Consider the following 23,267-nt stretch of genomic DNA (forward strand, 5'->3'; position numbering starts at 1 on the left):
TCTTTGATTGGCGTCATATTGGTTCTTATCCTTTCCCATGTGGAGGTAGGGAATATTCATGTGACATGTCACGTTCACCAATAAGCTTGTGTGTTTGAGCTCATGACATGTCGAACATACATGCACAGTAGCACTGGCATGTGACCACTGCGTGCCACTCATAGCCCTGCTATACATTAGCCATCTAGTTGCGGGTGCATGTACATGTACATGTACGTGTAGCTCATTTCCTAGGCTTGTGTTAGTGGGTCAGCAAACGATGTCTACGTGCAGTAGCCAATCGAGCTGCTACGGAGTACCACTGACTGATATCATGGCACTCATCGTGCGTGTCTTTGGCATAATTATGCTTGCAGAGAGTCTAAGCAGAAAGCGAGCAGATAGTAATTAATTTGTTTCATTGAGGGCTTTGCTCTCGGAACCAGCGCTCCTTTTCGCAAGGCAAACGAACCTTATCGTGATTTGTGTGCTACACCCAATTGATCCTGGATTATACACCAAAATCTGGTATGTGGAAACATTTTGGGTAGTCATGTTTGGTGAATGTTGATTGATTCAAAGTAACTCGATGGTTCCTATCCTTCCGTTGTCTCCGATAGGGTTTTGTTGGCCGGATTTGAATTTACCATTGTAATTGAGAACATTTCCCAGTGCTGGTTTTCAACAGTGTTGCAACCAGAAGAGACGAGCACAATGGTGCTTCAGTTTAAGGTAAGTGACGCTGTAATGTAAGTGTGACTCAACAATGTTTCTAAGTTAGCAGAGTTACGTCCACTATGCTTCCCAATAAATGCCGGTAGTGGTGATGGGGCCGTGTTACTCAGGCCAGCTTGATGTTGTTGGCGTCTGCACACACAAAGTACGCCAGGATCAGGATTCCTTGAAAGGAAAAGAAACGACATCAACAAAACCAAAAAGCAGCACAGGCCAAAATTTCCGAATTTCATTCCCCTTACACGTCTACTGCAGAGGGAGACCGTTTCACTTACCTTCTACGTTATCTACTCTTCCTAGACACTGCCGTTATGTCCTTTCTTTTCCTTTCAAAGGACCGTTAAAATACTGAATGAAACATACTTCCTCCGCCCAGGCAAAATTTTCGCTTATCTCCTTCAGCCCAATGACAGGTGTCTGGCAGCAATTTTTTCATCTTGTGCACTTCACCATCACACAAATCTGCTGGTTCAGGCGTACCAGTTCCAAACAAGTCGGCGAAGTCGGCAAAGAGTAAAGAAACGCCAAGAGAAGAGCGCGTTGAATGCGAGTGAACTGGTAAAAAAGACACGAAGTCAGTCACTGGTCAAGGTGGGTGCTGCTAGAGTACCACTGGGGTACAGAGCAGAGGTGTCATGTTGCGAAAAGCCAGCGTGTTTGATTGCATCCGGCACAAGATGTGTGTACGGTAAAACTGCACGTGAGCTTGAAGCTGAGAAAGCCACTCAGCGACGCTCGCCCACATACTGCAAAATAAACCAGAATCGGTACTGGGCAAAACAGGGGGAAAAGAAAGGCTTCGATGACAGGGTTGTCACTCACCCAGCTCATTCGCCTGATGTCAACGTGAACGATCCTGCAAAACGACGCTGAGCTCGTCCGCTTCGGCTGGTAAGAAACACGACTGATCGTACTCATGAAGGAGGTGAAGCGCTTGGAAAAGTGTCGATACGAAGTACTTGCGCTTCTGAAAGTGCGAAGTACTACCCGACAACAAATACTGCGTCGGCTGATGACAAAGGATAACTTCTAGATTTTTCGACTTGGAGAGTTTCTCTTGATATTGAACGACTCCTCAACTCATTCTGAGTCGTTAGGAGCCGTTCTGAGAACCTGGAATGTATCAGTAAAAAGTGTAAAGAGAAGCGAAAATTTTGCTTGGGCGGAGGAAGTATAGGCAATGAAAACATACAAGTACATGAATATCGGATGGGGGAAGGGTGGTTCACCATACAGTTATTGCTAACTCGTAGCCTGGCACAAGGAAAACATGGATGCAACAAATGGGATTTTCGGTCATTGACCACTTGATGGTCGGTCTGATCCGCGGCGATCCTGCAGAGTTTTGACACTCGTGTGGATGCGAAAACTCTGCCTGACAGAGTCACAGGAAAAATTTCTTTATATAAAACTTACATTCCGTGGCTTGTTCTCCTATGTCGCGTTCTTGGGTCTCTCGCAAACACTCTTGCTTAGCTCGACATGGATGTGATTTTCTTTCCAGTCTGTGACGACTCTCACTGCAGGGCCTTTACTAGAGTCCCGCTTTCATTACTCAAGCGACCACAGATAAATGTAACGTGTGCGGATGTGAAGGTTACACCATACATTAGTCAGGTTTGATTCTTGCCGACATTTGAAGCGGTTCATTTTACTTTTCGGAGCATCAGGTCCCTTGGCAGTCCCCTCACCTCACAAATCTTCACGACCCGGAATGATGCTATCCACACTACCTCCCAGACCAGAGGCCAAACATTCAGTAGTCTCTTTCTCCTCCTATTCATGTCCAGGCCAGGCCTCTACAGTCTCTCAATTCTTGGTGCTGACCGCTCTTGGTGCACTACCAGCGATCATAGGATCCCAGTGTACCTTGCCTGCTTTTCGCGCTAGCTGCTCACAATTTCTCCTTGGGCACCCTGTAAGAAGGCCATAGGCCTGTTGGGTATACCCAAGTAAAATACTACTTCAAAGTACTACTACTACTTCTACTTAAAGGGGAAGTTAAGGCAAAAAATAAAATTTCACCAGTTGTAGTCTTCGGGGTGCTGAGTCGAATGGTCTTGGTCCGAGAAAGCTGAGACGCTCCCTTCCTACTTGAATCCCAATCGAACTCGCGCACTTCCACCGAAACTGGGTGACTGCGCCCTACTAGATGGGGATTTGTATGCAAAATGTCACTAAAAGCGCCATTTCGTTCTTATAAAAGCACGGATGACCGCGATTGGCCCATATGTTGTAGTCTTTTGGACGCTGAGTCGACTGGTTTTGGTCCGAAAAGGCTGCGATGCAGCGTTCGCCCCTAATTCCCAATCGAACATGGTTGAACAAGCAGTCACGTGCTCCTGAGTACACCAGTCACCTGGTCACGGTGCCTGCAGGGTACAACTTACAGCCTGTTTTGACCTTTTTTGGGTGCAGTCCTGTCACTCGAGTTGAACCTTGGTGTGAAAGTTGTTGCCTGCTGGCGTGGTGACCAGGTGATTTTGGCACCCAGGAGCACGTGACCGCTTGTTCAACCATGTTCGATTGGGAATAAAGGAGGAACGCTGCATCGCAGCCTTTTCGGACCAAAACCAGTCGACTCAGCGTCCAAAAGACTACAACATATGGGCCAATGGCGGTCATCCGTGCTTTTATAAGAACGAAATGGCGCTTTTAGTGACATTTTGCAGACAAATCCCCATCTCGTAGGGCGCAGTCACCCAGTTTCGGTGGAAGTGCGCGAGTTCGATTGGGATTCAAGTAGGAAGGGAGCGTCTCAGCTTTCTCGGACCAAGACCATTCGACTCAGCACCCCGAAGACTACAACTGGTGAAATTTTGATTTTTGCCTTAACTTCCCCTTTAAACGGCAAGGTGAAGATAACTCAGAAGTTGCGACAAACTCGTCCATTTGAAAATAAATTGAAATTCGTCACCTCTCCGCACTGCGCTCTTGGTCCACATTCACCAAACTATAGCGAGTAATTCCGTTCTTGCATAGATGTGTGGTGATTGATTACGTGGAGATGAAGTTTGAAAATGTTACTCGTTGTATCTCTGGAGAGGAACCCTCCCTAACCTCGTGATTTGTACTTTCGAACAAAAATTGATAAAAAGGCTTTATGAATGGATTGTTACTCAATCTGCGGACAGAACTGTTTCGTCCTTTGTGGATTCATCAGCACAGAGGAAATGAGCCCGAACCTGGTAGCAATGAAAAAAAAAACAGTTACCAAACCCAGATTTAAACCAAGCCGGAACGTAACTTGTCAGAGTGCTCAAACTGACAACTCAGGAACGCAAACAGCAAAGGCACTACCCCACACAAGAGTGCTAAACTGCTACAAGCAAGAGCGTAATAAAGGAATGGGTTGTTATCTTTTCGTGAACTTTCGATGAAAAATTAAAACAGTCTCCTTTAAATATTCGACGTGGAGACAACAATTTTAAAATTGCAATAAGGAGAACGAGAGAGCTTGGAAGCTCAGGGCCCTGCGCTATGCTTTGTTGCCTAGCTCATCGTGCATGTTGTTAGAACTGATGGAAATGCTTTTTCCTTTGATTAGCTAAATCATTGTTTTGCAAAAACGTTTCAATGAGATACTGAAGTACAAGTAACGTCTTCTGCATAGCTATGGGACCGGCGCTGACTCTGCCGATGACGGGCGTTCTGGAGTCGACGGGATGTCTGTCCTGACGTTTCCTGGGACCGGCGCTGACTCTGCCGATCACGAGCGTTCTTCTTCTTATTATTATTATTATTATACTGACGGCAACTAACATCCATTCTGATTGCATTTACTCGTCTCCCTACTTCGTATTTCTTTCCAGAAAATCTCCCCATACAGCAGGGAGTCGTTTACATAATATGACTCCCTGCTATACATCTACATGACTGTATATACGTTATAATTATTATGCTATCGGCCTACATGCGATTTCCGGGCTGGTCGACAGGCGGCCCAGCCAGCCTGCTAGTGGGATCTCGGCCTCGCACACAAATCCACACAAAATTTAATGTTACTGCACTGAATGCATTCCCCCCATACACTTCGCATATATACTCATTCTCTTGATGGTACCGTACTCTTGATGATACGGGACAGGTACGGGATAGCGCCAGGTATGTCGATGGCACAAACAAACAAAAATATTGTGGCCAGCTGTCTTTGCTGGTACGGTACAGTACGGGATAGATACAAAATAGCGCCAGGCGTGACACAAACAAACAAACACACAAACAAACACCAAATTAAAGCTGTGTGGACCCTGGCTAGCGCCAGACGTTACTGAAGTAACGTCTTCTGCATAGCTACGGGAACGAGCTTAAGTGATATTTGGACTACTTTATTAAACAATAAGTTCTGGAGACGATGCGAAAACGATATAAAAGGCAAGGAGAAAAAGCGATGGAAAAAAGAAGGTTCGAGCATGTTTTCGTGCAACACTCTTCAGGAATCACCGTTGTACTAAAGAACAAAATAAGAACAAAGGAAATAATAATTATAGGAATCAAGTTAGAGTAGCAATAGGCCTTGACAGATTATGCTAATATTTTCGTGAAATTATGCTTTTCGCATTGCTGAACAAATTGCAGAATTATGCTATTTTTATGCTAAAAATTATCATATTATGCCGCATTTTGCTCACCTATGCTGCTAATGTATAATAATTCCGTGCAAAATAACAGGGGAATATTTTTGTAGAGGGCGTTGTACTGTAGTAGCAAAAGTTCAACGGGGTCAACGCACCGTCCGACCTAGCTACGACCGTCACTGATTGTAGTGGACTGGACATGTTCTCGAGGGAGTCGTAAACCTACGACTTCCTGGTGCATCTACTTGTACTTGTAATTGTAGAACATGTACAACTGTATGGAATTTGATGCGAACAGGAGGATTATTCCAATTTTATGCGATTCGTATGCAATTTGCCTCAAATTATGCGAATATTCGATTTTGGTAGGAATTAAGCAAACAATATGCTAGCTTATCACTCCCTTAGTATTGACTCGCATAGAATTTTGCCATACCTAAGCAGTCAAATATTCCTGCATATTTCACTCCTTAGGGCTATATTGACTGCTTATATTTGACTGCTTAGGCAAGTTAGGGGTTGCGCAGTTGAACGGTGCCTAGTGCAGCATTGTCACTGCATGAGTAGGTGGTGGTGCAACTGTAGTATCCCTGCCCGACCAATACGGAAGCAGTACGGAACTAATACGGAGCTTTGCCTGATGTATATTTGGTGTATCTCCGTATATAAGCGTACGGCGTCTGCTGCATAAAAGCGGCTGCGCATTTCTGTTTTGATGAAGAGAAGATTAGATTAGATTGGATAGCAATGAAAGCTAACTCGAAGAATAAGGATTCAGCCTCTAGGTGAGCACCGGAGAGAAAGTCAGTTATTTTGCCGCTTCTTCTTTCACGAACGATTATATCTCAGGTGTGTACCTGAAAGTAGAATAAAAGTAATTATTGTTGATTTCACCGCGCCTACCACTCGGCTACCTATTACATTGGTGGCAGCGGTGTAGTTTAAAATAGAACGACGTGATTCGACCCCAGACCCCCATGGCTCAACCCGCTGCAGCTTTCTGCGACGAATCAAGATGAGAATCATGTTTCTTGCCTTCCTGGGCTTGGCCCTGTTTATTAGCTTGCCGCACAGCCAGGGTGCTAGCGTGGATCACCCTTCTCTCCGCACGGCAATCACTGGAGACTCCGATGGCGATTCCAAGCGACCCGCTACCTACATGTATACTACCGGTGGTGATGGCGAAGCTGATGAGGACGACGACATGCAGGCTGCTGACCAAGACAAGGAGGGTATTCCCCAAGACCAGCAGGGTTTGATTTTCGCCGGCACGCAGTTGGCAGACGGCCGAACCCTGAGTGACTACAACGTTCAGCAGGAGTCCACTATTCACTTGGTACTTCGTCTACGTGGTGGAATGCAGAATTTCGTCAACACTCTTCCTGGCTAGACCATCACTCTTTACGTCGCGCAAAGTGATGCTCTCGACAATGTGAAGACCATGATTCAAGACGAGGAGGGAGGTTATTTGTCTGACGCCGAGCTAGCCGCTCTGACTGACCGGCTCAACCAAGATGAAGATAAAACCTGGCTCGCCCTCCGCTGTAGCTCAAGCCGCCGCCGTGGTTACTAACGCTGATTCCAGGTATGGCATTTTCTTTCCTGTCTTCCTTCAGTCCCCCTGTTCTCTTCAGTCTTCCTTTATGCGAGTGTGTGAATCCAGTTTAGTTTGGTAGGCGTCTGATCATGGTGAGCCACGGCTTACCCAGCTAACGTGGGACAATGTGTGTGACAACGCCCCTTATAGTTATAATGTATTCAGTTCGGTTTTTGAACTGCGATGTTCCTGGCGGGTTGTGCCAGCGTAGTGCAGCAAGAGTGCTGTGGTTTCAGGTCCTATTTGGAGGACAGTTCTTTCCCTTTTGACCCCGTGAGATCGTGTGAATCTGGTGTGCTTTTACTTCTATTTTATGATTTATTATCAGTTCATTTCTTCTGTCTACTCTAAACGTTATCATTTCCGATATAATTTGCCATCTTCCGGTTGACGCTGTTGTTCGTAACTCCTCACTAATTTTTTGAAAATCACGAGGGCGTGATTATCTGTAGGAAGGGAGGGTGTAGTATCCCTGCCCGACCAATACGGAAGCAGTACGGAACTAATACGGAGCTTTGCCTGATGTATATTTAGTGTATCTCCGTATATAAGCGTACGGCGTCTGCTGCATAAAAGCGGCTGCGCATTTCTGTTTTGATGAAGAGAAGATTAGATTAGATTGGATAGCAATGAAAGCTAACTCGAAGAATAAGGATTCAGCCTCTAGGTAAGCACCGGAGAGAAAGTCAGTTATTTTGCCGCTTCTTCTTTCACGAACGATTATATCTCAGGTGTGTACCTGAAAGTAGAATAAAAGTAATTATTGTTGATTTCACCGCGCCTACCACTCGGCTACCTATTACACAACGTTGTGCAATCATAAAACCGGGATTCATGAGGTTATCGTTCTGGAATTTGAAATACGGACTGTTTGTCGTGATAAATCTAATATTGACTTCGTACGTGGTCAGTATAGGAAATAAAACCTCGTAAAAGACCTCGGCTTCGCCTCGGTCTTTTACTCGGCTTTTATTTCCTATATTGACCTCGTACTCAGTCAATATTAGATACATAATCTTTCAAGGCCAAAGTAGCAAGGTACAGTGACAGCACTAAAATATCAAAGTGTGATACTTCTCATAAAGGTGTGCACAAAACTAGGGTATGAGAATTATACGCGTTGCATATGTGTATCACCAACAAAGGAAAGTGAGAATGAATAATAATAGCAAATATTGTGAAAAGAAGAAAGACAAAAATTAATGTTACGAGTTATGACTAACTGTTCACCAACGTAACCAGATCTTATACAGTCTTTTCACAATAATTTAATTGGCTCACCATCCGAGTTAAATAGCAAATATAAACGTCAAAAAGTTTTAAGGAAGAGGACATAATTACGAGTTAAGAGTAACTCTCCATCACTGTAACCAGATACTCTACAGTCAGAAAGTGCTACAACTAGGCACAAAACTGACAAAGTACTGAGACATTTGACGTCCTGACACCTAGCTTCAACACATTTCCGTAGCGCTAACCGACAGCCTTCCAATTGTGCCCAGTTGTTGCACTTTTTTACTGTATATAGTATCTGGTTACAGTGATGGAGAGTTATTCTTAACTCGTATCCATATGTCCTCTTCCTTTCTACATTTATTATTGGCTCAACATCCGAGTTTCAATAAGTTTTGGAAGCTATTTGTCTTAAAGTAGTCCAAATGTCACAGTTTCCTTTGTTAGATCTAAAACAAATACAAGAAGCACTGATATTCTAAAGCAAGCACTATTGGAGGCGTGATTACATGAGCAGCGAGCAGTGCGATAGCAAGTGTAGATTGGAGAAATGCAGGTGAGAAGAAAGGTACATGTATGTGAGTGGGTGTGTGAGTGTTGGTATGTTATGTGAAGAGTGTGAGTGCTGTAACGAATTCCTTCTGCATTCATAAATCTGGATCACGAGTACGAATAAACACGGCTTCTAATACGGAGAGTAGACGAAAACTACTAGCATAGCACACCACACTGAAGCAGGAATCATCATACAATTGCAAACACTGGGGGTTGGACACCAAATGCTTGAGTACAGCAGATCTACGAGTACTCACAAACATTGCACACTGCTTGCTGCTCATGTAATCACGCCTCCAATAGTGCTATCTTTAGAATATCAGTGTTTCTTGTATTAGTTTTAAATTAAATTTTAATAATCTACACCTCATGATACCATAAATAAAATAGTCCCCTTTGTGTACAACATTTCAATAGATCGTGCCTCAGTCAGTCCTGTTATATTTCCAAGAAATAAAAATTGTACATGTAGGTCGAAAAGAATATTCCCGGCTGTCCATTGAAACAATCGTGGAAGCGCACCGATGTGTGGTTCCAGAGTTACGAAGCCTGAAAGTCGAATCGCGGCGAATGTCGCGCAATAGCAGCGTGCGCAGATTTGAATGAGGGATTTCCCCATCATTCTGGGCATGTAGTGACGGTGAAACACGTTCAAAATGGCATACGGACTAGTGGCAGTTTGTGCACCTTTTGAAGTAATAATTAGTTGTTACGAGCAAGGCTGAGAGCGAAATGGCAAGACGACTTCTGTTGGATTATTGGCGTGGCAACTAAGACACTGGGATATAGCGCCAGGGTTTTGACATTCGTGATGGCAAGGGTAGGCTCCTCTTGCAACGAGCTTTCCAGGAAGCCCAAGATTGAAAAAATCGTCAAAAGGAGACCAAAGTCATAGCCCGGAGAATTATGGAATTTGAGGTGAGTCGATATCAAATTCAGGCGGCGTACATTTTCCGTACATAAAGGGCTTCAGAGAGCATGATATCTTGCGCGACTGTTGACGTAATTGTTGATTTGGTGCCGAGGATCAGTTCATGACTTGTATTTCTCGTCCCCTGGTGCTGTTGTCAGCGTGTTGTGGTCCCTGGCGATTTCATTCAAAGATAGGGCTAGGACGTGGATGTTTTAGTGTTGGTAGATTAGTGGAAGGGAATGTGGCCTCGCTCCTTGTGTGATGCATTAGGCCACCCTTTGTTAATTCATTGTGTAACGTCCTTTTTTCGCGAAAAGGTACGCGGGAGGGCGAAAAAATACCAAAAGCCCATTCCAAAAACTGGAAACCCCAATCAAACATTTTGACCAGTAAAGCATGTGATATATACAATATTTCTGGGTCTAACGGCACTTGCAGGCATAGAACAACACTCTTTGATGGTACATTGGAGCACATGCCTGATGAATCCAACAAAACAGGTACATAGCATGGAGTTAGCATGTCATGAATTCATTAAATCTGGATTTTTACTAGGACACACACCGTACGATATTTAAAAGCCAACAAAAAAAGAAAAAGAACACAAGACAAAGGCATGCCCGGGAGGCAAGATTATAAGTTTAAGGTCATGATCGGCACACTGTGAAACTACACAATCATGTATTTACAACTTCGCATATTATTGGTACTACTACTTTCTTGTTTTTTTCGGTCGGAGGCAAAAAGGTACGCAGGCGCGGACGTTAACAACGAAAAAAGAAATAGTGGCCTTACGCTGAATTAACTTAGGACTAATGCCCTCGTAGTCAGCATTATTGGCCTCATTGGTTTCCAGATGTGGGTAAAGATTATGTGACTAATCGAGCGGTGCTAAACATGTTTGTTGTTTGTTTGTATTTATCTGCAAGAACCCAATAATATGAGAGCATAATGTGACAATGGCTGCGCCCAACATCTTCGTGTTCTGTTTCTAACAGATGTCAATCCACACTGTACTGTCATTGGTCATCTGCTACTATGCACTCACCGGTACTACAGTGATGAGTTGTCCAGCGACATGTTGGTGTGTTGGTGCACCTAGTTACACTGTAGATTGCCACAATCGCGGATTAACAATGGTGCCTGGTGGAATACCGAATACAACAAGATATCTGTAAGTCACCCATCTTGGAACATGCCATTCACACTTTCCTCATCCGTTACACAGAATTGTTGGCATTTGCAATGTGATGGGATGATCTGCTCAAAACTCCGTATGTAATGGATATTCGTCAGGCGAAATTACTGGTCAGTCGGCGACACGCATTTTTCACAAAAAAATTGCGTTTGACCTGCTGGGAGAGTATGCGTGTACTCGAGTCTCATCCTGAGCACGTTTTTTCTTCTTTTTTCAGCTCCAGTATAGCTGTATTTTTCATTGCAAAGCCGTCCTCGATTGTTGTGTTCGTTGTTCAAACGAAGTGGACATTCAATCATGAAGGCAGAGGACATAGGAGCCTGATTGGAGTTTCTCGTGGCATAGGACGGCCACACAGAGACACTTTGGGATTTTCTGAATATAAAATACTGTACGCACGATGTTGAGATCAATTTGTGCGATATCAAATTGTTTGTGATCTACCACATCGAGCAGAACGGGATCCAAACACAAGCTTACCGACGGTTAGGCTGCCGACCTGACTGAACAAATGATCCCTGGCTTCACCAGACGCCAGAAGTTGGACACCATGTCTTTTGCCGCGACGTCCATCTCCAAAAAGAACTCCATCTTCGTCGTGAAAAGGTTTGAAATACTCAATATTCAACCGAGATTCGCGGTCTCACCCTTTCTCAGATCGAATCATTTTTGTTGTAGCAGTTGCAGGGCAGATCCTCGCCACTACTTCAACAGAAGATGGCTCCAAAGCATGCCTGGAACAAGCCATATCGAGGTTGCAAGCCACCCCTCTCAGCAAAAATTCGAAGAAATTCGAAATTTCAATGGTGGAAGATATACTATGAAGAGAATTTCAAAAAGTATGTTTCGCGGAGCGATCGCTCAACCTACGTCATTCAAACTTTGCAGGATGGTTCAGACGTACATGCTAGGCATGGAACCACAGAAGATGATATCATAGCTGACACACAGAGTCACACACACAGCAGATTCGTGTGCACAGATACTAAATTAGTGGACGTCGTCATCTTCTTCCCGCTGATCTCAAATGTACTATGACGCGCTATTTTGCCTGACGCATGATCCATTGTTTATTATAGCAATAAAAACTGCTTTATGGCAGTTTTCTAAAAAAAGTTATTGTGTTCTAGTCCATGGACCCCGTCTAAAAAGTAAGAAATTAACGAAATGTGATAGCTGAAAATTAAAATTTCACACAAAACCTCACAATAATCACAACACTTGAAATGCTGCTTTCAACCAGGGAGTAGTACAATACTACTCCCTGCTTTCAACACTAAACTTGTACTGCACCAACAATTGGCAACATGCATGCATAGGAAAGAGGATCGCGAGGGGAAGAGGTCTTCTGCATGTAGCTTTTCATTCTGTGTGTGATTATTGTGAGGTTTTGTGTGAAATTTTAATTTTCAGCTATCACATTTCGTTAATTTCTTACTTTTTAGACGGGGTCCATGGACTAGAACACAATAACTTTTTTTAGAAAACTGCCATAAAGCAGTTTTTATTGCTATAATTTCTTTTGTTTTTTCTGTCACCAATCAATGGAATGCCCTATATCAATATGTAAATGATGGCCTTCACATCATATCAATACCATATTATACGCATTGATGTGCAAGCCTTTTCTTGCAGAAAATGGCACTAGCATAATGCATGTTCTTCTGCGGGTAAACATGTGAGCATGCAGTGGTGGTTATACTTTTTTTATACGGAGGTCATTCTGTGCATGTTGCTGTTGCAGAATTTCATGACTCTGTCATAAAATTGTCTTGCCTTTCAGATATTTCAGATTTCTCCACCCTCAATCAGATTTATTTGAGAAATGTAGCCATGCGGCAGGTGCGTGTCGCAAATGTTTTTGTTGATTCTGTGTTTATAATGGTTTATAGTCATGGGTTATCGTGATAAGGTCATCCAGCATCATGTTGAAACTGAAATCGTAATCCTGTTGATGTCGATACAACTTTTGGAAGTAGTTCAATGACTTCAAACTGTTAGTCCACGATTGTCTAAAACAACACAGCAAAGGAGGAACAATAAACATGTATTAAAATGTAAACGAATACATTGCTGAGTCCAAAACCTCGTTCCAACAACTACACTGATCCTGAGGAGAAAAGGTACAAGGCTATGGTTGGAGGTACTGAGAGATAAACAAGGCACTCCACAATAATAAAATCTTACACATCTTTTGGTGAGTATGAATGATATCCAGTCGAACCTCTTTAGGACGAACACCAAGGGACCGATGGTATTTATTCTGTGAGCTTAACCTATTTTATAACCGGAGAATACAATTATATCTCCAATAGACATACGAATAGATTTCTTCTACGGCGAAAGATTCTAAGCCACACCAACTCATTGCCTCGTCTCGTATGAAACAATTGAGTCACTAGGGAGATTCTGCAAAACGAAAATGCGTACAAACTTTCGCTCTACATCATGAAGTGCGAAACTTCGCACCTTTGGACGCGAAACTTGCAGGGAACGCGAAATGAACTGTCGTAGGAAATTTCGTGAGGTCGGGTCATGGCGTAAGTGCACTTGGCCCGCGCAAACTACGAAAATGTGCAGAACGCAAAGTTCGTGCAAAAATTCGCACACACTTTCGCAAGGACTGTCGCGAAACTTCGTTCGAATTTTCGTTTTGCAGAACCTCTCTACTGAACCTTTCTTTAGCAACATGACGGCAACTCAAACAGCAACAGAGAAAGTACGATACATGTACTCCACATTCTTACAGGTACTACAAACAGATTGCAGATCGTAATTCTTGCTTTGGCGGCACGAAACTTTATTTGAGGCAGTGCAATCTCGGCGGTACTCACAAATCAAACAGCCCAGACTTGAGTAAACAAATCCAATCATACAAGTACGAGATTTTCACGAGACGAGACTGCACCCATTGGCTTGTTTCGTATGAAACAAACAAGTTACTGAACCTCTCCACAATAGAGATTTCCCCTGATATGCGAATTTATTTTGCAAACTCGGTCAATTGGTACTTGAACCTTTCCCTCCAGATTGGGAACTGCCAACGATAGTATGCCACTGACCAGTGCCTTACTTGTAACGTACCAATGTACAATGAATATGAGTATTTCGACAACACATCTAACATAAGCCTTACCGTCAAGAAGTTGAACTCGCGTTCTTCGCACACTGCAGACAAGGGCAAAGAGATAAAAATGGATCTAAATCCGAATAAAATCAGCACACGTTTCCGTAAATGAAAGGTGAACATAAGCAAATGAATTGAAGGAAACCGGTCAACTTAGAGATCACCTGTCATCGAGTATTCCGTAAAAGGAGGCCTCGCAGCTCGGCAGCAGAAAAGCAAAATTTAGAAAAGAGATCCTGTCAACTTTTCCATTATTTATTGCATTCCGCCCCAAAATCAGCACACTTTTCCTGAATGAAAGAGTCAACACAAGCAAATGAATCAAAGGCAACTGGTCAACTCACCTGTCATTGAGTAATATTCCGCGAAAGGAGGTCTCAGCAGCGCCGAAACGAAATAAGCCAGGCCATGAGACGAAATATCCGAAACAGCTCATGCATGCAAGAAGCAGTTCCAAAGAAGGAAGTTCCTCGCGCATGCACATCCGAACACGGATCCGCGGACTGCATGCACTGAACACAATGTCTGCCGTGCACGTGCACAGCACACGGCTACCACGCGTTGGTAGATCTAATACCGAGCACCTTACGTAGAGACTTACGTAGCCTAAGTGAAATACCGAGCACCTTACGTAGAAACTTACGTAGCATAGCGGTGTCGTTTTTTCTGCCATGTGAACACAATAATAGAAAAGCTGACAGGATCGCTTTTCTAAATTAGAAAGCTCAGGACAAGAAGAAGCCATTGTAGCAAGTCGCATTTCAATTGAACACTCTCACCACCAGCAATACAGAAATCGACCCAATGTTTTCAGTTCATTACAAATTGGGGATCAACGTCGTTTGAAGACCTGGGCTTTCGAGCAAAAGCATCGCATTTACTCCTTGGTGAAGAATCATTGGATGACAAAGCTCAAAGGGTTGGTTCACATATCGCCGGTACGCGCCGGGAGTCAACGGGAGTGTGCCTCTGGCAACTTATCCTGGCGCATTGCGATTATGTGAACCAGTGCAGTCGTAACAAAATCATACGGTAAAATATCGTGAAGGGACCGCCGGCAAAGTTGGACAGTGCCCAACTCTTGCGATCTGCCTCGGCGCCGATCCCGTACAATTTTGACCAAAAGTGGTTTGTGAACTGTTCGCGCCGGTGATCGCTGGTGCCGGGAGCCAGACTTTGTCAAAATTTCAAATCAAGACTCATCCTAAATTTTCCTAAATTGAAGGTAAAGATGAGGTCCGTTCGCCATTCTTGTAGCCGTTTCAAGGTGGCAAATTAAGGAGGCCCAGACCACCAAACTCCAAAAATTAAAAAAAACATGGAAAGTTTATATATATAAACTTGGGAATTTGTCCCTTGGGTAGTGCTAATGTTGATTGTCCAAAACATTGGGTGGGGGTCACCGATATGTTTGGCGTCACATGAGTTTTTTTTTGGAGAGGCATCGATACATGAAATTTTGCAATTTTTAATAAGAAAAAGCTGTTGTTTCCTATTGAAGTGTATCTTCGTCAGATTTTTGAGTCTAATCTATGCAGGCTGGAACTATGACGCATACTCACCATTGATAATTGTATTATGTTACTTTACTTAGGATATTACAACAATTTGGTGCAATTCGCAATTGCAGAAATATACAGTCAACTTCGCTTATAACGACACTCGGCGGGGCATCACAAATTTGTCCTTATTCGTGAAGTATCGTTATACCCGAAATCTCATTATATGTATTACAGTGGGATGAGACTTTGCGCTGGGCATGAAAATTCTGTCGTTATTCGCGAATTGTCATTATATCCACAGTCGTTATTGGCGAAGTTGACTGTAGTACAAATACGTATGTATTCTGCACCATGGTTCAAGAATGAAACATGTATTCAGCGAATAGGTCTGGGAACACATAGTTGACAGATTAAGATTCTTTGTCCAATACCATAAACTAGGATTTACCGCAGTGATAACGGAGTGAAAAATAAAAATCACCGTGACAATAGGCCGTCGAAGTCTGACGTCACAGCTTCTTGACAACGCGTAGTTACTTGGCCAAGTGGTGACAAACAAAAGTCGCGTCACCTGCACTTGTCGTGTATCTAGAGGCAGCAGCATGCAGTAAAACACAGCTAAAGCATCATTTTGACTGAGGAGCGCGCGAGCGAGACTATTTATTTCAAATAAACTGCGACTGGTCGCCGAGCTTGTAGTTTTGCTTTGTAGAGAAGAAGAAGTTGTAGCTGATTTTTTGCTTGACCACTGCTGTGCCTGTACTGTCGTTCGGCTTTACATGTAGTCGCCGACCAAGCAGCAATGATGCGTGTCTCTGTAATTTCTATTGCAGCGATCACTGATTTCTTAGTTCTGAGATCATCCAACTCTGGGCTGAGCTCGTTTCTTTGTCCAGCGGCAAGCAAAAGCCAGAACTCCTATCTCTCAGGTGCTGGTGAACACTCAGCAGGAAAACACTGCACGATGGCTTGAGAGCGAAGGAGAAACGTCTTGAAGTAAAACAAAAATTTGAAGTCGCTATCTACACCAGCGTGCCCCAGTCAAAGTGATGCCGTGATCGTTGGAAACACGACAAGCGCAGGTGACGCGACTTTTGTTTGTCACCACTTGGCCTTGTAACTACGTGTAACTACGAGTTTTCAGGCAGCGTGACGTAGGCACTTCGACAGCCTATTGGGTTGTTTTTTGTGCATTTCATGGTATATACACGCAATAAATATACACTAATGTAAAATTTGCACAGCCAATATGTACAACCAGACTGTATCTTCAAAGGTGGCATCCTCACACAGTCAATCGTGCAGTACTGTCGATATACAGCAATGGTTCCAACTCAAGACAGATCGGGCAACAAAACATAGATGGATAACGAACACTTGAAGACAATGACACGATACAATCTTTCCTCTAGTAATCTCAACTCCACGATCCGAACACACCCAGAGAAATCAATCGTCGATGTCCAAGAAGGGATAGCTTACGTGGCTGACGAGGACACCACGACGATGAGTGGTGGGTGAGCATCTATCACGAACGTTGAGGTGACCATGCCAGGCGGAAATCAACAACTGAAAAATGTGTGACACAGACATTCGTCCCACCAGGACATCCTCAGGCATAAGCACGACTTCCCCCTTGCATCCTTCTGCCTCATGCTGCCCAGAGTCGTGCTCTGGTTCTTCAAGACTCACCAATCTCAGACTCCACAAAAGGCTCGACTTATTGTGTCGTGTTATTTCTCACGAAAGACTGAACGCGACGTGCAACTCTCTCCTTGGAACACCAGCTTCGAACAATATGCTGCAGTGGCATTATTGGCAGCCCAGTGCTAGAAATAAGTAAATCGAACGGCTATACTATGCAAAGAAAGGAAAGGCAGCCATTACAAACGCCATGGCAAAAGCAAGGAGAATCAAAACACAAAGCCCAATAATTTGAAGTTTGATGAGAGCACGCGGAAAAAGTACAAATATTACGTTTGCATGCTTCAAATCGCGCTTACAAAAGTACTAGCACACTTCGCTCGCGTGCCAGTGTAACAGGTAGCCGAGTGGTAGGCGCGGTGCAATAAACAAGAGTTAGTTTTATTCTACTTCTCTCAGGTACACATATGGGATATCATTATTAGTAAAAGAAGAAGCGGCAAAATAAATAACTTTCTCTCTGGTGCACACCTAGAGGTTGACTACTTCTTCTTCGAGTTAGCTTTGTCGTTGCTATCTTATCTCATTAAAACAGAAATGCGCAGCAGCTTTTATGCAGCAGACCCCGTACGCTCATATACGGAGATACACTAAATATACATAAGGTCAAGTTCCGTATTACTTCCGTATTAGCCAGGCAGGGATACTACACCCTCCCTTCCTACAGATAATCACGCCCTCGTGATTTTCAAAAATTAGCAAAGAGTGATGAACACAGCGTCAACCGGAAGATGGCAAATTATATCGGAAATGATAAAGTTTAGAGTAGACAGAAGAAATGAACTGATGACAAATCATAACATAGAAGTAAAAGCACACCAGGTTCACACGATCTCTCGGAGTCAAAAGGGAAAGAACGGGCCTCCAAACAGGACGTGAAAGACAGCCAAATTTCTGCACATCGCGTGCTCAAACTGCCAGGAAATTCAAAATTTCAAAAAAAATGCAATGCATCGTGGGAACTTACTCCGGTACACACCTGGAGTGTAAAAGGGGATCTCACACACTTCTCTCACAAGGTTAGTTAGGAAAACCGTGGCTCACCATGATCAGACGCCTACCAAACTAAACTGGATTCACACACTCGCATAAAGGAAGACTGAAGAGAATAGGAAGACTGAAGGAAGACAGGAAAGAAAATGCCATACCTGGAATCCGGAGCTTGTCTAACACTGGGAGGCAGTTGGAGCCACGTGGAGTAGGAGGAAAAGAAAGGGGAATTTACGAATAGGGCAGACCTAGCTAGGGGATGACGAACGCAGCTTCAGGTGGTGCCACCTGACTTAAACCAATTAAGGGACTGTAAATGAACAGGGTGCTGGTCAAGAAAATTTAAATGTGCCAGGGTGCACTTGGAAGCATCAAGATAGTGTTGCAGAGTGGTAGTGGATGCAGCAGCATGCAAGTCTATATTTGAGATATAAAGATCAGTACGAAATATGATGCGCAGTATACGGCGATGGAGAACTTCTAATTTACTTACGTGGGTATTGCTAATAGTGGACCAGGCAGGGAAGCCATACGTGAAGAGGGGAAGAATGTATGATTTATAAAAATTAATCCGGCAATTTTGGGGCAAATGGGACATTATGCCGACAGATCGGCATACTTTGGACGACACATGATCAGCATGGAGAGACAAGGAGAGGGCAGAATCTATGACAATGCCAAGGTGTTTATGGTGGGGCGCTACAGAGATAGGGTGACCGGGATCATCCGGAAAGTGGAAGATGGGCACTAGATCTGTGGGAGGGAGAAAAAGGAGGAGCTCGGTTTTGGTCACATTTGGCTTCAGGTTCCAAGTGCTCACCCAGTGACCAATATCGTTGATACAGGTCTGAACTTTGGGGTACAGGGTGGCGTGAGATGGGGCGGAAGCAAGGACAGTGGTATCATCAGCAAACAAAGAAATATTGGGAATTGCACAGGGGAGGTCATTAACGTATGTGAGGAAGAGCAGGGGACCTAAAATGGAGCCCTGGGGCACTCCAGATGTCACAGACTCGTGGTCAGATAAGGTTCCATTCACTGTGAAGCACTGATTTTGGTCCAAGAGGTAGCTAGTTGTCCAGGCGAGTAGGGAGCCGGAGACACCATGGGCACAAAGTTTGGCGATCAGGCCCTTGTGTCACACGGTGTCGAAGGCATTGGAGAGGTCGAAGAAACAGATGCAGGAGACCTGCCGCTGGTCTTTTAGGGAGCAGAGGTCTTGGATTATGCGGGACGATCGCAGGGATGTGATGTCCTTACGACGGAAGCCAGATCGTGCGGAGTGAAGAAGAGGGGAGATATGGCCATACAAGCGGTCGTACACTATTCTCTTTAGCAGTTTGGAGACACAGGACAGGAGGGAGATTGGTGGGTAATTAGACGGGTTGTTCTTGTCGCCTTTATTTTTGTGCACTGGAATGACAGTAGCTGACTTCCATCGTGACGGGAACGTGCCGGAGGAGAGGGAAAGGTTAGAAAGTATGGAGAGTGGGCGGGCAATTGAGGAGCTCAGTTTCCTGAGGATCTCATTGGTGATCATATCAGCTCCGGGGGATTTTTTCAGATGCAGTCTTGCAATATACTCGTGAACAGTCGATGAGGTGATGATCAGGGAGTGCAATGTAGTTGCTGGTGGTGGTATAGGGAGGAAATAGTGGGAATAGGAGCATCGGGGTCAACCTGTAAGCCACCACTGACGACGTGGCGGTTCAATAAGTTAACAATGGATGCCGGAGAGGTGCTTGTTTGACCATTGGGGCCCACCATCTTCGAAGGTATGACCCGGGCGCTGGTAGGATTTCGCAGTTGACGAATGAGCACAGGGAGGGATGGGAGGCGAGGGTTTGTGGGAGATACCGTGGCACGGAGGTTGCGGATGTAGCAGCGATGGCAAGATCTGGAAAGGCATTTTACATAGTTATGCGAGTGTTTGTATTTGTTGAAATTTGTAGGGGATGGGTATTTCCGGTAGATGCTGTAGAGATCACTCTTGAATTTAATAGCTGCTTTCAGAGTTTCAAATGTTCTAAAGTTTTAGGAAGTGCAGAACGAAGATTATGGCCTTTAAATTACTAATTGAAGCCACAAGGTATTCGCCCATTGCGGATAATTCTCTAAAACAATCACAGATTCCGTTCGAAAAGCATTGACATTTCCAGAACCTTCAAACCTTATGGCACGCACTTCCTTTATTTCTGCTCCATTTCTTCATCAATATAACCAAAAAGGGGGGGGGGGGATTGTAAACATAACAAAACATTAAGTAAACGAACCATAAAGAAGACCGAGGATTTTTGTAACTTTTCTATTGCCATGATCCGCCGAAGACTATGAATTTCGTGGGAAGTCCCAGTTTAGGTATACTGTCATATCCAGTTCTCACGCAATTTGTAACAATTCAAGCCAGTATATTTGTTCACGCTTCGGCGGCCAGTTATTTGTCTGCATTGTCAAACAATGCATCGTTAGAAATTGTGTTTTCTTAGTTTTCAACAAACCTCTTGCTTCACAATAGGAAAAAAATGACGGAGACTATATAAACAGTGGTGTATGTGAACTGTGTGTCTGCAGTGTCAAACAATGCACCGTTAGAAATTGCGTTTTCTTAGCTTTGCAACAAACCTCTTTCTTGACAATAGAGGAAAAATTATGGAGACTATATTAACATTGGTGTATGTAAACTGTGCAACCTAACCCAATTGTATATGAATCATGTTGTGGTCAGGAGCCTAGGTTATTTCTGAAAACAAGGTCATGATTCGGTCTTTTAGATTAGAACTACAATATCCTAGACTCTGTGTTTTGTGCACTACCCGCAACTTAGCAAGAACAACATTGTCTTTGTGCTTTGTCGTTTGTAGATATTTGCACATTAATCAGATCCAGACTTTAAGTGACGGTGTGTTCTCTGGTCTACCAAACCTCCGAGAACTGTAAGTATTATCAACTGCACCACTGAACGCAGAGAACAGTAATTATAACTGTGTGTATATAGAGTACTGCTCATGATCACTATTCTATATTGACCTCCACTAATTCTCGTGATCCTTGACTGGTCCGTTATTACCCATATCGCCGTAATATCGACCGCTTGTATCGACCGCTTGAATCGACCGCTTGTATCGACCACTTAGGCATTGTAATCTTTCGACTTTGGAGGGACTTAGAAATTTTCTCTCCACTTCAAAAAGAACATTTGAAAGAAAGAAGACAAAGGAAGAGAACAAGCAGGATTCGAACCCACAACAGTATGATCTCAGGCAATCCCTTATACCACCCATATACCACCCAGCCACTGTGCTGCAGATGCTGAACCTTGTTGTTCTTACAGTCTTGTACCCAAAATAGGCAACATCCTATGTACACTATACTAGTAGTACAAATGCTATACTAAAAAAGTTAAAATAGCTCCTAAAGGTTCAAATGTTGGGGTTATGGCAAAGGAATCGCGATAAATAAAAGACCTCGGCGGACCTCGGTCTTTTACTCGGCCTATATTTCCCATATAGACCTCGTCTTGGTCAATATCTTATACATACGTGATGAACAAACCTCGATTATATAAGGAGTATTATTATCTGCTGCACTGATTGAAGGAAACAGTTGTAGACGCTGTGTGTGAAATGCTTTGTTATGAAGCCTCTGATTCTCGTAAGTGTCAGGAACGAATGACCACACAGCACGAGGACAACTGCTTTTTCTTAACGGTACATTTCGATTGATCGAACATAATAACTCAGTCTAAGACGACCAGATAATTATGTAAAGCATGCAAATAACAGCGTATACAGTAAATCGCACACAGCGCATATAGCGTATACCATGCATGATGCATCAGCGATATGGCGGAGTCGAAATACTTGGAGAAGTGTTGGAGCTAGGTGTCAGGTCTCCGAATGTCCCAGTACTCCTTGTCAGTTTTGTGCAATTTTGTCGCAATCGCTGACCTTATAAGATCTGGTCACGTTGATGGACAGTTAGTCAAAATTCGTAACATTTTTTCCTTCTCCTTTTTCACCATTATTTAATAGGCTCACCATCCGAGTTCAATTTTTCCTTATTCTTTTCTTTTCTTGCCATGGTTGGCTATCACCCCTCTCTCGCACTTTGCCTGCCAATTCGTCATGGACCACGAGTTGAGTGAAATAATTTATTAAAACGTTCCTCTTATATTTGAACAAACGGCGAGGAGACAACAATTTGATAACCGCAATCAGTAATACAAGCTGGATCGACATTTGTGTACACTGTATTCATGTATTGTAAAACTGTGGAGACAATGTGCAATAAAACGATGAAAAATGTGAAGAAATTGTGTAGAGAAAGAAAGGGATTCAAACAAGTTTTCGTACAACACTCATCAGGAATCGTCGTTGTACTAAAGGACACTGAAACAAAAATTGAACTATTATAGAAAATCTAAGTTAGAGAAATAACACTAAGAGCAACAACAGTGAAATTTACAAGTGTGAATTTTAACAATCAAAGCGAGAAATGAACAAAGGAGAAAGGAAGGAAAGACAACGTGATAACACATAACAGCAGTACATTAAACCTAGAACATTAACGGCCAAGCTTGGCCGCACTAAACACGACACGTTACTTGAACAATTTCAACCCAATTATACTATCTTTCTGTACACACAAATTAGGCTTGTACAGACGCTGATAGATAGCTTCCAACACTTTTAACTGTAGTCCATAACCATGACGACCACGGCACAATACAGTGAACGAAGAGTCGGAATACGCACCGCAACAATCAGGACTAGCCAGCAGATGATTGTACACTGAAGACTTGCTACCACGAAACCTACGCACAACACTAACACTCTCACCGGCACTCTCACCACCACTCCCATCACCGCTCTCCGACTCACTGCTCCCTCCGCTGTCCGTTCCATCCTCCGCTTCCTCTGTACTCTCTCTGTCTCGTCCATCCCGCCTGACCGGGTCCATTGAACTCAACTCGGCCGTCCCCCTGCTATCACGTCCCTCCTTTCGCCCTCGTCCGCTGAGTGCGTAGCTTCTGTTGTAGTTGGCTGTTGATCGTCTTGGTCTTTCAATTATGGGCTTGGATGGTGGATTAGTTGTAGTTGCTGTAGATTGCGTTGTTGGTGTTGGTGTGGGAGTTACTGATATGCAAGGTGGGTCTTT

General features: G+C 43.7%; 1 protein-coding gene across 1 annotated transcript in view; it reads left to right on the forward strand.

Moving 5' to 3' along the window:
• Nucleotides 1-270: 270 nt before the first annotated feature.
• Nucleotides 271-23,267, forward strand: part of LOC135824423 (protein slit-like) — a 298,036-nt gene continuing 275,039 nt past the window's right edge. The window contains exons 1-4 of the mRNA XM_065337158.1: nucleotides 271-507; nucleotides 600-711; nucleotides 10,588-10,763; nucleotides 20,972-21,043. Of these exons, the coding sequence (XP_065193230.1) occupies nucleotides 694-711; nucleotides 10,588-10,763; nucleotides 20,972-21,043 (266 nt within the window). The 5' untranslated portion in view covers nucleotides 271-507; nucleotides 600-693. The remainder of the gene's footprint in view (nucleotides 508-599; nucleotides 712-10,587; nucleotides 10,764-20,971; nucleotides 21,044-23,267) is intronic.

Source organism: Sycon ciliatum, chromosome 9 (assembly GCF_964019385.1).
Source record: "Sycon ciliatum chromosome 9, ocSycCili1.1, whole genome shotgun sequence".
Classification (NCBI taxonomy): Eukaryota; Metazoa; Porifera; class Calcarea; order Leucosolenida; family Sycettidae; genus Sycon; species Sycon ciliatum.